The 17,965-nt window shown below is 40.3% G+C and overlaps 1 protein-coding gene across 6 annotated transcripts in view; it reads left to right on the top strand.

The window, feature by feature from the left end:
• The window catches only part of LOC102237491, a 39,401-nt gene extending 21,782 nt beyond the window's left edge, over positions 1-17,619 (top strand). For 3 of the 6 annotated variants that reach the window (XM_023336699.1, XM_023336700.1, XM_023336701.1), the window contains 7 exons: positions 1,948-2,118; positions 2,206-4,994; positions 5,127-5,241; positions 5,476-5,539; positions 9,358-9,729; positions 10,670-10,773; positions 13,057-17,619. In XM_023336699.1, coding sequence (XP_023192467.1) covers positions 1,948-2,118; positions 2,206-4,994; positions 5,127-5,241; positions 5,476-5,539; positions 9,358-9,729; positions 10,670-10,773; positions 13,057-13,065 — 3,624 coding nt within the window. In that variant the 3' untranslated portion in view covers positions 13,066-17,619. Of the gene's footprint in view, positions 1-1,947; positions 2,119-2,205; positions 4,995-5,126; positions 5,242-5,475; positions 5,540-5,695; positions 5,735-9,357; positions 9,730-10,669; positions 10,774-13,056 lie in introns of those variants that run through there. The other 3 variants (XM_023336702.1, XM_023336703.1, XM_023336704.1) reach the window with 3 other exon arrangements.
• The last annotated feature ends 346 nt before the right edge of the window (positions 17,620-17,965 follow it).

Genomic DNA, 17,965 nt, shown 5'->3' with positions numbered 1-17,965 from the left:
ATGATGCTGGCCCTTTAATACAACTCAGCATTTTATGAAGTAAAATGTTTGCAATATTTTGTTGAGTTTAATGAAAATATTCTTGTGGATAAATAAAAGAAGCCGAGTCTGTAGTTCATGCCCCAGTAAATATGGACTAAATGATGGCGGCCATTACCCAGCAGCCATCGTGTTTCTGAGTCCCAGGTAAACCATCAGGTGGTTAAATCGGCTCTTAATGCGCCTTAATGCCGCTGCTCATTTACACATTAAGAGAAAAACACTGCGCTTCCTTCCTGGGGAATATTTCAAAAGCTTTTACTGAAAACTGGGAGATGAAGCAAAACCTCAAACAGAGATTCGTTAAAAGCAGAATGAAACCCGGCGGTAATAACAGCCTGATGTTCCCTAATAAAAACAGTGACTAATAAAAACAACTGCAGCGTGTCGAATGATCAAGATGATTCTCTGTTGCATCAAAAAGGTCTGAAACGTGAAATTCAGCCGGTAAAACGGCTCAGCTGCTCTGACTTTCAGCTCCGACTGAAGGTTTCCTCAAACTGTTTGGCTTTTGTCAAATCTTCGATAGCGTCACCGTGCCGACGGTAATTAGCTCCCAGATTAATCTGCGGCGGCGCGGCATGAAGCCAAGTAGTCAAATAATAGGTGAATATCAGCGAAAGCTCTGAATGGCTGCAGTCCCCAGATCCCCCATGCAATTATTTTCTATTCACATTAATTATTGCTAACAGATGACTCTAACGACTTTGAGAGGAAGCTGACCATGACAGCTTTCCAAACGATCAATGCTGCTTCAAATGGGGTCACAACACTTGACTTGGAAACGCTGCGTATTTACCAGATCTGTGAACCTGGAGCCAGCAGACGCTGCACTTCCTGCTCTACACAAAAACAGAAAATCAAACAGTCCATTTAAATCCATAAAAATAACATTTTTCCTAATAATTTCACCTCTTCAGGCATGCAGCTCTGAACATTCACTGAGTCTGGAAAACTGTTGGATTTGAATCTGTTGCTATGGTGACTTAACTCAAAACATCAACCGGTTCTGCGCTCACTGCTACTCCGCTAACAGCTAAGCTAATTTGTCATTTAGTAGTTTTGCTAGTTTTGAAAACGTTTAGCGCAATAAATAAATATTTCCAGATAAATTCCAAAGTGTTAATCTACTTGGTTGTTTTGCTTTCAATTAAAGTTCAACATTTGTGTTGATGTTTTGGTTAACACCTTTAAAAATGTTCAAGTAGTTAAATGTTTATGCTCATGCTCTTATTTTGAAGTTGGTAAAACTGTTTTCTCAGCGGTTCCATTTCGTCTCCTCACATTCTCCCTTTTCTCCCAGTAAGTAAAACAAAACCATGAATGAGAAACTGCTGCTGGGTGGGTGTAGCGCTTTAGCTTCTGCTAACTACCATGGTGGTGTAGCGCTTTAGTGTTAGTAGAATGAATGTTTATGGTTATTGCTTTAGAATTAGTGCAGCAAATGTTTTACTGAGCTGTGCCACCACAGGAATTAGTGTTTAAGGTTCTGATTTCAGGGAACGGCGACAGACTCAGACAGGGTTGGACTTTCCCATGTCACCTGAAAACAAGGAGACCAACCATCAGACTCTTATGGAGAGAGAACAGCTGGTTGGTTCTGGATCAGTTTGTTGTTTTGGACCGAAGTAACAATCTTCATCTCATGCTGTTGTGCAGAAAACCTCAGACTCAGTTCAGTTAATGGCAGCTTCAATTGGACCAGATAAATCTTTACTACGAAATGTGTCTCTTATGAGCTTCCAGTGATGCGTCAGTAAATCAGATGTGTGTTTTACTGTGAGCGGTGCGTCACTTCTGTTTTTATTTTGGTTGGTTTGGATAGTCGACGGCAAACCAACCGTCGACTAGGCAACAGAGGCTTCCCTGTGAGTCTCAGTGGTTGATTACTTATAAAATATTTTCCAGGAGGTCCAAAGAAATGGAAAAGCCAGAAGTATTGCTGCAGGAAGATGGCCCAGCCTGCTGAGCCTGACCTGCCCACGAAGCAGCGGCAGTGAGCTGTCTCTGTCCAGTGCTTGCAGTGAATACTCCAGTGGTTCCCATACCTGGGCAGACGGACGCGGCTTCTCCAAGCAGGTACGTTTCTTGTTTTGTGCTGGTCTTATTTCCTATCTTTAACTTCCATTGTAAAGATCAATAAAATGGTTGCTAATGTCTCCACAGTGGGCCTCCAGCCGGGACAAACGCATGAGCACTGGCTCAGTATCCAGCAACCATTCAGTGTTCATTGAGCCGACAGACTTGGGATGGAAGGAGGGCCATATCCTGAAAGGCCTGAAGCATCTCCAGATGAACAAGTCCAAAGAGGCAACCTCAGCTGCAGCTGTTCCACACTGCAAAGACTGCATGACCTCAAACGAGGGTATTTACTCCTCTGGTGTCAAGTCGCACCAACAAGGGTCTCCTGCCAAGAAAAGTTCAACAAGAAAACCTTTGACAGCTGAGCCGCAGGCGTCCATCCTGGACTCTGATGATCCAGATGAATCTGGCGAACAATCAACAAAAAACCGCCTTCATTTGGACTCACTGGAGGTTTCTGCAGATGAAGTTCCTCATGAAGACTCGATTCTTCCAGCTAGCTCTGGTCTCTTCCTCTCACCTGACTCTGACAACTTCCTGTTTTTAGAGGCCCCCACCGTTAAACCTGGTGTGAGTCCAACAGATAGCCTCACAAAGTCTGAGGGACTCAACAGGAACTCAGATAAACACATATCAGGAGTGAAGCTCAGCGACAGGAATAATAATCAAGAACAGGCCACTGACCGTAAGTCCAGACTGGACTGCAGCCAAAGGCAGCAAGGCAGACTTCCTATCAAGCAAACAGAAGCAGAGGAAAATGATGTGAGCTCCTCGGCTCAGCATTCTGCAACCAGAGCTCTGAGCTGCATGAATGAAGCCAGACAGCGAAGCGCTTCAATGGAAGTGCCCCACTGCAGAGACCAGGCAAATCCAGCCGGTGGGGACAGCGGGGACTGGACCAGCTCAGAATCTCCACAGAGGAAACCAAAACCTCAGTTTTGTGACTCAGCAAGGAAAGCTTTCATTCTGAGAAGCAAGAGTGCAGATGGAGGCCAAGATCAGCTTAAACATACCCATTCTCCTCTACATCAGAAGCTCATCAAGGGTCAAAGACCCAAAGGACAGGTGACCTCTCCAGTACACAGTGTGCCCAGCAAACGGGCCAACCCTCACGGGTCCAGCAAGTGTACATTACCTAAAACTGACAAAGATCAAGATGTTTCAATGCCAGTCGGCTCCAAGTGTCTTGAGAGTATGCAACAGCTGTCTCCGCTTGCATCTCCTGTGAAACAGTCAAAGATTCTTAAGTCACCAGGCATCAAGGACAGCCTGAAGAGTCCAACAAAACCATCAACTAGAGTTTCAAGCAATGACTGTGCTGAAGAGAGCATCTATGACAACCTGCCCTGTTCACCGAGGAAACAGAGACGCCAAGAAGACCAGGGAGATTCGTTCAGATCCGAGCGAAGGTCTCCATCGCCACCGCTACCACCAGGCCGAACTACGTCTCTTCTCCTTAAAGCCGGGTCCGACAGCGCAACCAAAGACAAAAAACTGGCAACTCAGCCTCAAAGCTCAACCACTGGCAAGCCATCAACAGCTACTGACTTCAGCTCTGTTTTAGAGACTCAGCAGTCCAACATCATAAAAGATAATCAACTTGCTGACCTGCAAATGAGAGACGTCTCCATCAAAACCTTCCTTACCGATGGGTCAAAGATTCCTCACCTCCCCGTTAAAGAATCACAATCCTCAGACTCAGTTCAGTCGGACAGAATCACCACATGCCACAATGAGAATGGATCAACAAACCAGAACATCCTACAGAGATCCCAGCAGAGCATTAGTGAGCCAAAGCTTTCTGAAGTCTTGCCTACTGGTTTCTCTAATGTTTACTACCACAGGGTTCCCAGTAATCCGCACACATCCTCCTCAAATGCTGTGAAAAGGACACTTCCTATGAATGCTAAGTCTCATGAAGCAATCTCTGGACAGAACACCAGTACCTTCTTGATCTTTGGGAGACAGAGTATTGACGACCCAAACAGTCTGCAGACTTTTCAAACATTTACATGCGATCCCCAAGTGATGCATGAATTTGGTTCACGGGAGAAGTCTTGCCGGAAGATTGAGACCCGCTGCAACTCCCTGGACTCTGAGCCTCTCCAGCCTGCAGCGTCTGACGCCAGCGGGATGTTGGACTGGGGGTTTGATGAGCAAGGCTGGCTGTTTAAACGCTCTGTGTCTGTGTCGACCAGACCTCTTCTGAAACCAGTGATGGGCATGAATGGAGCTAAAGCTCGCAGTCAGAGCTTCGGTGCACGCTACATGGACAGACCAAGCTTCAACAGATCTGGGAAGGTCCGGACCCAGATCAAAACCCATTCAGGGAGCTCACTGAACTCTCTTGGGGATGTCCTTCCCGGTAGCATGAGCTGCTCCAGTAGCTACCACTGTCCAATGAATCGATCCCTACTGAACAACTTTCTGATTGAGGAAGGACTGACAGTCCCATCACATCTGGGCTCATCCAGTGAAAGACTTCAAAGTCTTAAGCTGCAAAGAGAGCAGGCCAGGCGCCTTCAGATTGAGCAGCAGTTTTCCAGCGCCTTCGGTGAGCCGGTCTCTGAGGAACCCGAGAGACAAAGCACCATAACCACCATCGAAGAGAAGGTGATGATTGGCATTGAGGAGAACTTGCACAAGTCACAGGAACATGAGAAAACGAACGAAGTGAAGCAAAAGTCTGGCTCTAGCATTGCAAGTTGGTTTGGTTTCCGTAAGAGTAAACTTCCGGCTCCAAGCAACAAAAAGACGGATCCACCAAAAGCAAAGGAAGAAAAGCGGGAACAAAAGATTACGTCTCTGCTGGGAGGAAAGAGTGCAAAGTCAGACAAGAAGAAAGACAGACGAAAAAGTGATGGAAAAGAATGGTAAGACACACAGACACATCCTCTCAACATGTCCAGATGTGTCCCTTAGAGGCACATTGTGATAGTTGAGTAAATCCTCGATGTCCTGAGTCCATACGACAGGAAAAGGTTGATGAATTGTTTTTCTTTCAGCTCTGTGGGAATAAGAGAGCCCCATGATGCAGTTCGGGCCTGCATCTCCATGCCCTGTCCAGGAATGTCCCTCACTGAGATCCAAGGTCATGCTAGCATCATAGCGGACCCCCAGGTAAGACTTTGAATGGTCCAACTGGACTCTTATACTTTTTTAAAGGTTTTATTGGCTCTAGTGGCCTTTCATTTGATAGTGAATTGACAGAAAAGTGGGTAATGAGAGACCAGCTCAGAAACTGGGTCTGGTCCAGTTGGAACCAGGTTGGTTCCAATGACTTACGAGGTTAAACATATCAGCGAAGAAACGATGAAGAACGTTTTGTGACGGATCATCCTGATTTCTCTGCAGATGATGAACCGAAGACCTGACGGTGAAAATGGATCCAGTGTGAGGAGCCAGGACGCAGTCACAGGTCAGCCTCCTCCTGCGTCTGCTGCCGGGTCGAGTGTTCAGTCGTAGACAGTACCTAAATGTCCTGATTCCTTTAAAAGCATCGTGACGAGTTGGCTTGTGACCGATGGTGGAACGTCCAGGCATTAAGGTTTTGTCTGTGCTTGCCATTTTACAGTTTGCAGACAGAAGTGAAGACCAAATATGACAGACATGTGTAAGTCATGAAACATGATGAAAACCCTAAAATCAGTCAAACAAACTGCAAAATGCTGAGTTCTGTCAGTTTGTGCTTCTCCATTCATCCACAGTTCATCTGATCAGTTTCTGCTCTGCATTCAAACCATCTCAGGCTCCAGCGTTCAGATTCTGCTCCAACATTTTCCACCTGGTTAAACCTCCATCCTCACACATCCACACGCTAACGTTCGCTAGCATTCGCTAACGTTCGCTAGTGTTCGCTAACGTTCACTAACGTTCGCTAACGTTCGCTAGTGTTCGCTAACGTTCACTAATGTTCGCTAACGTTCGCTAACGTTCGCTAGTGTTCGCTAACGTTCGCTATCGTTCACTAACGTTCGCTAGTGTTCGCTAACGTTTGCTAACGTTCGCTAGCGTTCGCTAATGTTTGCTAGCATTCGCTAACATTCCCTAGCGTTCGCTAACGTTCGCTAGCGTTCGCTAGCATTCACTAGCATTCGCTAGCGTTCACTAACGTTCGCTAATGTTCGCTAGCATTCGCTGATAAAGGCTCGTTACGTTACTCAGCCGGATAACTACAGCGAGCTTCCAGTCACTTTCTGGTTTAAAACCACCAGTCTGACGTTTTGTTGAGGTTTATGTTGTTGACAGAATCACTTGTTTGAAACGGTAAAATTCAAAATAACTTCCTTAATTTTGTAAAAAAGTTTTCTATGCTTGCTTGACTTTGTTTTGGTTTTGGATTAAATGTGCTAATGTGACAAAATGGAAACATATTTATCAAAAAGTTCTGATGTATCGATCCGCTGATGGGTCTGTGCCTTACCAGAGGAACCAAGCTCTGAGAAATGAAAAGGTCTGTAATTAATCCCAATTGAAAACCAGATTCTGACAAAATCAGCAACATTTTTAATTCAAAACCTTTTATTCCTCCATTATTGAATGAACAGCCATCAGAGCTGAATATTTGTAGATTTTAATCTTCATCCATCAGGTTGGATCAAAGAGCGTCAGGGAGCTCTGATCATTCATGGAGCTTCTTTAGAAATGTGCAGGCTAACATTAGCAATAGCTGCTACATGTTAACATTGAGATGCTATTTCAAACTAGCATAACTTCACCAATAGGCTAACTGCTCTTGGCATAATTTGCAAACAACAGCAGTATTTTCCAGCATCCAATCAGATTGCTTAGAAGCAGAAATTACCTGAGAGAAGAAGCTTCATTGCTAATGTTAGTGGATGTGCGTCAGATTTACGGTTGTACCAGAAACACGTGAATACAAAGGTTCCTGTCTGAAAAGTTGTAACGCATTAAAATCTATGTATTCAGTTGATCAAGATGAACATGTTAAAGATCCATCACTCGTTTGAATGCAGATATAATCAACAGCTTTCAGATTTTCATTCATAACAGAGGAAGTTATGAGTCATTTTCCTTTATTTCTCCGTCTGTCACATAAAATCCCATCAGATGAAACGGAGTTTGTAGCTGGAACGAAATCAGCTGAATCAATTTAAGAGAAACCGTTTTCCAGCTGCTGGCTGCTCCTTTATTATTGGGTGTTGTTATTGGATGGTACTGTTAAAGTCTGGTTTTCTTCTAATGGAAGGTTCCTGTTGGCCCGTCGTCCATCAGGTTGTTGTGGTTCAGATCCGATTCCTGATTCAACCTGTTCCCCTCGCTGCTGACGGCTGGAACAAAACGGCAGTGAAAGTTTATTTGTTCTGGTTTTAGTTTATTTGTTCTGGTTTTAGTTTATTTGTTCCGGTTTTAGTTTATTTGTTCTGGTTTTAGTTTATTTGTTCCGGTTTTAGTTTATTTGTTCTGGTTTTAGTTTATTTGTTCCGGTTTTAGTTTATTTGTTCCGGTTTTAGTTTATTTGTTCTGGTTTTAGTTTATTTGTTCTGGTTTTAGTGTCGCTTTGTGCTGCAGCTTGTTGAGGGTTTCTGACAGGCGGCGCTGGAACCTGATTGGCTGGCGGAGGAAACATCAGAGACCTCCGGGGTTAATCACCTCATTAAAACTTCAGCTCTGCTCCGTCAGCCGAGAGAATTAGCTTTCAGCTCCGGGATGATTTTAACACCAGACCAGGAGAAAACATCACCTTCACTTAATTCAGTAAACTGAGAGAGAAAGTTAAAACTTTCCTTTATCCAATTACCTCCAGCCGCGTTTCTCACATAATAATTGAGGCTTTGACTGATTTATTTATTCATGTTTCCCTTCAGGAGGGAATCATAAAAGGTTTAAGAACCAGAAAGAACCAGAATTATACATACACCCCACTGACATCTGGATTAATTTAGCAACTTGCCCTTGAAACCAAATTAAACACACATTCACGTTTTTCTCACTTTGTGAAATTAAATCTGACCAAACTCCTTTTGATCAGGTTAGTAAGAATTAATAAATGATTTATTTATGCTTAAAGCCAGAAAACTTGGTGAAAACAATTCTTAGATTAAAATTTTTTCTCTTAATTTCATTTATTTGTTTTTGTTGTAATGTGTTAATTTTTTTACTTATTTTAAAATGTTTTAATGAAATACTTTTTCATTAATGTACATTTTTTAAATCATTAAAAAAATATTTTTTATCTTGGGAAGAATCTTCCCCTCTGGATGGCCTTCAGATGGTTTGGGGGTGACCTTTGACCCTTCCCATGGGTCATGCTGATTTCCATGTTAGTGTTAGGTTTGAATGATGGGATGTGAATCTGATGAGTTTGGATAAAAACGGATAAATTGAGGCCAGGAGGGAAACAGAACCGGGTTAGTTTAGACGTTTTGGTTCCTAACAGAAGAAACGTTTGAAACGTCTGTCGGACTTTCAGGCGTTAAACATCCCGACCCGACGTTCTGGGATTCAGCGCTGCCTGAAGGTTTAACACCTGCAGAGGAAAACATGAAGGAAACTCTGGAAAGCTCTCCACACTGCAGGCTAACTGGATGCTAACTGAACGCTAGCTTGTTTCTCTGGATCCCTGCCATTTGTTTATTCGTTTTGTTAGTGAAGTCGGTCTCTGAATGCCTTTCACCTGTAAAACGATCAATAGTTTGTTGAGCTAAAAATGAAACATTTTGTTCAGGCCATGTTGAACCATTGTGTGCATTTCATGTTTGCAGTCATCATGGTAAAACTCATCTAGCATCGTTCAGGCAGAGCGGCGGTTAAAGTGAGCTCATATCTGGATCTTATTCTCATTTTGTGATGAAGCATTAAATATTTTAGACTTTAAACTGAGGAAAACCAGGAGGCAGAGAGAAAAGGATCTGACCAAGAGAAAATGTTTTTTATTCCTCATAAAGAACCCAAAGAGTTGTTCTCGTCAATCTGCCTCATTCTCCATTTCTACTCTGAAATCAATCAGATTTCATTTGTAAAATGATCGTATTGATTTTCCTCTCAGATAAAAACGTCTCCTGATGGAGCGGCTAATTACCTCGTTCATAAACACGTTTCAAAGCTTCACAGCTCCACTTCAGCCATGCTTCCCTGCTCTTTCATCCTGCCAACTGTTAGCGGCCAGCTAATAGCTGGTAGCTGCATAGAGGCTAGCTGCTAGCTACCTAGCTGCTAGCGGCTAGCTCCCTGTGTGCACCCTGAGCCACTGCAGCTGTCCTCCTTGTGCCGCAGGATTGCGCTGCGCCATGCGGACGCTGGACAGCGGAATCGGGACCATTCCCCTCCCAGAATCCTGCTCCTTCTTCTCCTCCATCCTCAGCTTCCTTCCCAAATCCTCGTCGACCCCCGAGCAGTCGCTCAGCCCTCCCAGTATTCCCGGTTGCTCCAGTGAAGACGTGTCCCCGTCCCCGTTGCCCCGGTGGAGAGTCCCGTCCAGCGGCAGGGACGGCGGCCGCTCAGGCCTCCCCGCCTCCCTGTCCGATTCCTCCATGATCCCATCGGTGCCTTTCCCCACTGTGGCCTTCCTCCAGCCCTCGTCTCACCCCATTGTGACCCCAGCCAGAGTGTGTGACACCCAGAGCTGGCTGCCCAGACCGCCCAGAGGTAACGCAGCTAACGCAGAGACCTGATGGGCAACAGCTGCGGGTTCCTGTAGGCAGCAGCAGGTTAACCATGAGTCATAAAGCTACAGGTCACACCTAGCTTAGCGGCCTTGTTGACACTGCAGGATGTTGCTAGCTTAAGCTAAATCCTTTAGCTAAAGGATTGAGCTAATATGTTGTCTTAAGCAATTCGGCTAATATTTTATGAGGCTAAATCATTAACCTAAATATTTTACCTAGTACTAACTTGTGCTAAATTAATAGATTAATTTAGCACAACAATTTCTTGTTGTGCCAACAAGTAACAATGTGTCAAGCTAATGTTACCAGAAACTAAATTATTAGACTGAATGTTTAAACTTATGTTAGCTTAAGCTAACTCCTCAAGGCAAACATGGTGGCCACATTACGAAACAAAAGCTAAAGAATGCCTTGCTAATGTGACCTGATGCTAAAATATTTGACTGTTAGCTTAAGCTATGTCCCTATGCTAAGTAATTAGGTTAACATTTTCAGTGGCTAAATTGTTAAGCTAAATATTTTAGCTAGTATTATCTCAGGCTAAATTAATAGGCTAAAGCTATTGGAGTTATAGTTACCACATTACAAACCGAAAGATAAAGATGACTAAATGTTTGAAATAATAACTTAGTGTTGCAGTTTTAGTCCGGATTTTTAATGTCTTAAGAAATCCTTTTATTGTCATTTATTTTCTCTACTTTCATTTTAAATGATTAAATTGAAGCCAGAACAAGAAGTAATCTTGTTTATAATTATTGCAACAAATTATTAAACCTAAAGGTTCTTTGAAAATAAACTACATTTTTCACAGCTGTGTTTCCCCGACTGTTTAAAAATATAATAATTATTAAATATAAAAAGTTTTGTAGACATAGTTCTTCGTTTAAAAGCTGACGTTGATTTATTTTCTGTTTTTCCAGGTGGGACGGAACCAAAGAAGCTGAGTCACATCAAACCCAAACCGCGATCCACAGCGAACCAACCGCAGGAGCAGAGCCGACTGCAGCTGGCAAACTGTGAGGAGGCGAGCAGAGCGCACTGGTTTCCAGTTATTCACATTTATTCACTGGTTTTATCAGGTTGTTATCAGGTTATTATCAGGTTTTTGTCAGGTTATTATCAGGTTTTTATCAGGTTATTATCAGGTTTTTATCAGGTTATTATCAGGTTATTATCAGGTTTTTAATAGGTTATTATCAGGTTTTGATCAGGTTATTATCAGGTTATTATCAGGTTTTATCAGGTTGTTATCAGGTTTTTATGAGGTTATTATCAGGTTTTGATCAGGTTATTATCAGGTTTTGATCAGGTTATTATCAGGTTTTGATCAGGTTATTATCAGGTTTTGATCAGGTTATTATCAGGTTTTGATCAGGTTTTTATCAGGTTTTGATCAGGTTATTATCAGGTTTTGATCAGGTTATTATCAGGTTATTATCAGGTTTTGATCAGGTTATTATCAGGTTTTTATCAGGTTATTATCAGGTTTTTATCAGGTTATTATCAGGTTTTTATCAGGTTTTGATCAGGTTATTATCAGAGTGACATGGACCTGCAGCTCTTTAGTCTTGGGATGTTGGAGCAGTTTGTCAGCAGGAGCCCAGAGAGATCTGTTCAAACCTCCTGCTGCTGCTGGCGATAATCAAACTGTTTCCTCTCCAGAAACTCAGAGCTGCCTGAAAACTGAACTGTGCTTAAAAAAGCCTTTCCATTAAATTTCCATCTTCACAGAGAGGAGAGCTTAATGGCCGCCGGCAGCTGAGCGCTTGACTAACGCTCCCAAACATCTCCCCCTCTGACTGCAGCACAGTAGTACGGCAGGCCCATTTAACATAAAATCAGCTTCACCACTCTTACATCTGAAACTAATTTATGATATCTTGTTAAATTAATTTATCTCTAATTATATTCCGACTAATTGACATCAGATTTACCATTAAGTTGCATTGAAGCTTTAATTCAAAATATCTACAATAAATTACTATCTGAAACATTTATTTCAGATATCAGAAATAAATTGTCTAGTCATAAAGTGAATTTAAAATATTTCACTTTTTGTTCTGACCAGTTATTATTACAATTACAGATATCTTAAATGTATATTTAGACAGATATGTATGATTCAACTAGTGCAAAAAGCTAATGATGACTCAGCAAAACTGAGTACTCTGTAATTTTTATTTCTATCTTTTCATTAAGAAATCTCCAAATTTAATAAAACAGTTTTTCTATTTCATTATTTACATCCCGACTGTTCAGAATGACATTACTGATGTTTTTATTAATTATTCTGATTTAGCATTTTGAAATTTCAATTAAAAAATTTCATTAAAAAAGATTTTTATTTTCAGCTTGTTAATGTTTCGACAGCAGAACTTTTATCTCTTCAAATCCGTTTTTAATTTAATTGTTTGTGTCTTTTTAGAGAATAAATTGAAATTCTTTGCACATTTATGTAATTCTGACTCATCATAGATAAGATAAGATTTATTGTCATTGTCATCAACAGATTACAGATTGAGATTTGCTCGACTCGAGTTAAGATGCAGGTTATGTGTATTTACATAATATACCAAGATAAAGAAATAAATAGTACAAAATGAGAAATAAATAGACATCAGAAGATGGTTGCAGCGCCTCGAGGTGTCGCAACAGAATTGACATTTTTAACAAAGTGGTGTCAAGAGCAGAAGTTTGTTGTAGAAATCTTTAGTTGTAATTATGGTTTGTGGCCCTTCAGAGGATGAATTATGTCATTTGGTTCTGTGAAAAGCAGAAATCTTAAACTTTCAACAGGATGGTTAATGTTTTTGATTTTATTCAAAACTCATTTTTGTATATTTGGAATGTAATACCAGATAGTCAGACTGAGCTGATTTTATGATAAATCGGCTTGCCATAGTAGCGGTTGTAGCTAAATGTGAGTTTCTGAAGCCGTTTTTTTCAGGGCTCCTGTCTCTTTAAGAGGACTCTGCTCTATTTACGGCGGGCGGCCATCTTTGTGTTTTCATCCTGATTGACTCGCTGCATTTGACAAATCTGGACAGTATTTTTGTTTGGTTATTTAAGGCTGGGATGAAAATGATGCAACGTCTTTTCAACGCAAAGCAAAACATCATGATGTAACTTCAGGATGATGAAATAAAAAATCACAAACTATTCTCATATTGAAATTTAATCCTGCATCATTTCTGGAGCCGAACTGATCCGAGTGTTTTAGATACTTTTATTATGATCCGGTTCATTTTCTACTGGATTCATGTTTACACTTGTTAACCCTTCGTTTGTCCTCCATGTTTTACTGCAGAGATCCTGAAGCTGGAAGATCAGGAAACTCTCACCTTAAAGACGCAGCGTCAGCCAATCAGGATGCAGGATGACGCTCTGCTTCCTGTTCTCAGACATGTTGGAGGGCTGCAGCGCTCTGCGTCTGGCTGTGAAGATGAATCCTAAAACTCTCCTTCAAAACGTTCTGGTCTAGTCAAATCCTCTTCATCACTCTGAGGACGAAGAGGCAGCTAGCAGCTTTCTAATGTAGCATTGTGTAAATAAACAGCAGAGGGTTCATTTCTATCAGAGCTTCATATCATTAACTTCAGAATCAGATTTCAGCTGTTTTCCTTTTTCTTTCTGGCTGCTAATGTCACTGCAGCTTCCTGCTCACCTGCCAGGTAGGAACTCAGGTTTACATCAAACTGAATGTTCTCCAGTTTCCTGTCCTAAAACCAGTAGCATTTCACTGCTTGTTCCCAGTGATCAGGCTAACTAGCATTAGCAATAGCACTATTTTAGACCTTCAGGAACCGAAGGAGCCGTTTTCTAACGGAAGCTACCTGATTTATTGTGATATAAACGATAATCAATTACTACTGTTAAAACTTATTTCTGAGCATCCTGGAATAATAAAACCTTAAATTCTGCTGACCAGAATAATAAAGAGACAAACAGCTAAAATTCTGAGAGAAAATTAGCTTTAGCATGCTAATGTTAGCGTTGACTAACTATTCTTTTCTGTGTTTTTATTTTCTGTTTATATTTGATTGCAGATCATTTTTTTGCACAATTTGAACTTATTTCAGGATTTCACCATGAAGGACATGAATCCACTTTATTTTGTGTTAAATATAAAATAAAAAGTTAGCATTGACGTTAGCATGCTAACAATAGCACATCTTATTTATTTTGATCAAATGTTTAAACTGATGAATCAATAAAATTGATTCATGCCAGCTGATAATAACAAACCTCTCACTGGTTCAGACATCCAGGAACAAAATTAGCAATATTTCTACCAGATGCTATCATTACTGTTAGCGTTGCAGATAAATCATTTATTACTGCAATGTTGAAAACTTTAAAATTTCTTATATGATTTCTGAACAATAATCTCCTAAATTCTGCAAAACAAACAGATAAAAATACAAACTGCTGAAATTTTAGGGGAATTATTCTGTTAATGCATTTTCAAAAAGTCTCAACATTAGCATTAGCATGCTATCGTTGAGGCTAATTTTCCTTTTCTGTGCGTATCATATTTCTGGTTACATTATTGAAGTTTAATTTTTTTGTACTGTTTGAACTTATTTCATGGTTTGATCATCGATCAACTTTATTTAACATGAAAGAAAATTAGCTTTCAGATTAGCTTGCTAACATTAGCATTAGCACACACTTATTTATTTTGATAAAAACTTTAGACACATGTTCAAACAAACAATGAAATTTATAAATTATTTATCTTGCGTAAATTAAATTCACCTTAGCTGGAAAAATTAGCTTTAATATTTTGTGAAAGTTTACAGAAGATTTATATTTGCATAAAAAGCTGCAGAATCGTCCGGCTAACAATAACATCCAAATTAAACTTTTACTAAATAAGAACTTTTATTATCAGAATGAGTTTTGAAATCATAAATGAATCATTTCCTCACATGAAGCTGAGTATGATCAGGAACCACAGGAAGTGGTTCTGCTACTTCCTGTCCTCCTTTGTTTCTTCTTCTTGGGTTTTTAGCTCAAGGTTACGACGACCTTCAGCTGTCTGGGATGAAAAATATTCTGATGAAAATCTGGAGGATAAAAGTTCAGATGTTTTCAAACACAGAGGCTAAACAGCAGAAATGGATCTGAGGGGATTATTGGTTATTGACTATTGATTATTGAAGTGGTGTTCTGCTGAGGCTGATGAGTTGTCAGTATCCGACTGTTCAGATTCCTGCCATCTTAAAATAACTTCAGACTGTTCATGTAAATATTGTTTAATGAACCATCTTCACTTTTTATCCTTCATGTTTTAAAATCACTGCAGGTTTCAATACTACCAATAAAAAGTAATGAAATATCAGATTAACATCAATGATGCAATATCTGATCATAAACTGTTTAAATCCCTAACAGAAAAATGTAATCATGTTATTTGGTCAAAACGTTTATTTTATTTAACAACATTTCTGGTTTAATAATTCATGGTTGTGAATATAAAACAAAGAAAATCATCATCAGTAAAAAGGTGTGAATATTATGTTTACAAAATTAAACTAACAGAAATATGACTTAAACAAAACCCTGCAAATGTTTAATATTCATGCTACAGACATTTAGCAGCATCTGGTCTGAAACCTCCAGGAGGAACCGGCCAATCAGAGCCTGATCCCGACCCGGTTCTCCGGTTCACCGCCGGGTCCTGAAACCTGGAATCGAGTTTTTACATAAACCGTTTTCAGTTGTTTCAAGATGGCCGACTGATGAACTGGTTCAGAGACGGGTAAGATACTGCCTCCTCACACCCGCTCTGCAGAACTCTGAACTGTCCCTTTAAGGCAGGACTTCATGACTCATTTCCTGTTTCTGTGACGATGTGAATCTAATTTATGGAGGAAATGTAAATGCTGAACTCCAGGACGATGTGAATATTTAGCTGTTTAAACTTTTTCTCTCCTGCATGCTTCACTTTGATGATTCATCCAGACCCAAACCATCCAGCAGAGGAACCGTTTCCACGCTGCGCAACGATGATGTCATCACTACGCCACAGTGATGACATCGTCGCTTCACAGTGATGACATCAGCAGGACAGTTGGTTAGGAGTCTTTTAGCTCAGGGAATTGAACCACTAACCTTCTGATAGATGCTGTGGATTCGCTCAGACATGGAAACAGATCCAGGATCTTCCGACTCTCTGGAACAAAGAATCGATTTTATCGAATCGTTTTTAATGTTTGGGTGTTTCTTCTTCTTGGTTCCTGTTTTCTGGTTGCAGCTGAGCCACATATCAGAGCCATTTAAAGTCACGGCGCTCCGTCACGTTGCACGCTCTCACCCGCTCCAGTAGCTCACTCGCTGCATGTTTTCATGTTTCAGCTGATTCTTCCAGTTATCTGCAGCAGGAAAAGTCCCGATCCGGTTCCCCTCTTTATGTTTTCAGTTCCAGATTCGAAGAAAAACTCTGGATGATTTTTGTAAAAATCATTTTCTTTTCAAGTCCAACATCAAAAATGATTCAGATGTGAAAAATCCAAAGAATGAATCAGTTTTATGGTGAAAAATATCATATGACTCGGCAAAACACCGGCTTTAAATCGGCTACAGCTGCCAGTAAATAATTCATCTTTATTTTGATTATTTTCTTAAACTCCTCAAACGAAGTAATTTGGAGGTAAACAGAAAAAACCTTTGCTAAAAAGGTTAAAAAGAATAAATTTAAAAGTGTTTTGTTCAGAGGCCACATCAAAGGTGATCTTCTGCTAATGCGCTAATAGCAAAGCTAATTATTATTTTTGCCCTTTAGTGCTTTTGTTAGCTTCGAAAACATTTAGAGCACTTAGCTTCTCCTAAATTAACTTTTCCAGATAATTTCTAAACGATAATTTAGATAGATAGATAAATCTTTACTCGACTGGTTGGTAAATTTCAGTTGAATAAAGTTGAATGTTGGAACAAAGTTAACAAGCAAAACTCAACGACTATAAAACTGTAACCAGGAATGAAATGTTTGTTTCAAAGAATCATTTCCTGAAGCGCAAACTGTACAGGAAGGCCACAAAATCAGCCCAGTAGAAGGCGCTACGCTACAACACGCATTTTACTGTTGGCATTGTTGAAATTAGCATGTTAGCATGAGCTTCCACTGAATAATGTGTTGATGTAGCTATTGAGCGTCAGTGGAACCAATGTTTTAAAATTATTGCTCTACAGTTAGCATAGCTAGCTCTTTAGCTAGCGGTGCCCACCACTGCATCTCAGCGTTATTTATAATCACGTTTCATTTGGAATTGGAATTAAAGCATTTTTTAATTGTGCTTTTATGGTACCAGTTAATATTTATCTACTTTACGTAAAAAAAACAAAGTAAATATGAATCATCTTGTTGGAATAAAGTCCAGTAGATCTGATCTATAATCAGATTTTGCTAGCTAGCCGTCCAGCAGCACCACTGGATTGAAACCGTTAATAAATCTGAGGAACGATTTGTTAAATTAATGATTTAGATAAAATCTTCAGGCAAAGCAAAGCTGACTTTTGTTCATGAAACGTAAAGAGACCAGAATCGGATCGGGACTTTTCAAACTAAAATAAGTTCTGTGTAGAACCGTAGCGTAGGCGTTGGGTCGGATCAGGCGCTGGTTCTGATCCGGGCGGATGCAGCATGATGAAAACAGCGCCCGTATTTTTCTAACATTTACTCAGACGTCTGTCAGTCAGCACCGAAGAGTGTTTGAACATTTATTGCACATATTGTCTCACTGTTGCAGTGTTTGTTTTTTCGGAATCCAATAATTGCAGTGATGTTTTCGTGTAACGGTCACCGTAGCAACCTCAGACTGGTAATCTTTGTTTTATGTCCAAAAAACAGAAATAAACTATTTCAGTACTTCTGCCTGACTGGTCGAATTGTTTGGACTGTAAAACAGAACCGGTTGAAATCAGTGGGATTCACAGATCTATGTTTCCAGAAGCTGCTCGCAGTTTCCTCCCATTTCTTTCAATGAAAAATAAAAGATTAGATAAAATTTGTTTCCTTCATCAGAACTTGGACTGAATTTAAAGCTGACACGTTGACTTTACCTAAATATAATTAAACTGATTATTTACTGTTTATCTGATGTGTTGACTCAAGAATCCCTGAAGTTTGGAGTTTTTTTTTTTACAACAAAAACAATGAAAATGAGAAAAATGAGTCAGAATCCAGAGAAAATCCTTCAGAGAAGAAGGAAGGA

This window comes from Xiphophorus maculatus, chromosome 7, assembly GCF_002775205.1.
Source record: "Xiphophorus maculatus strain JP 163 A chromosome 7, X_maculatus-5.0-male, whole genome shotgun sequence".
NCBI classification, from domain to species: Eukaryota; Metazoa; Chordata; class Actinopteri; order Cyprinodontiformes; family Poeciliidae; genus Xiphophorus; species Xiphophorus maculatus.
This window is presented reverse-complemented; position numbering and strand designations above follow the sequence as displayed.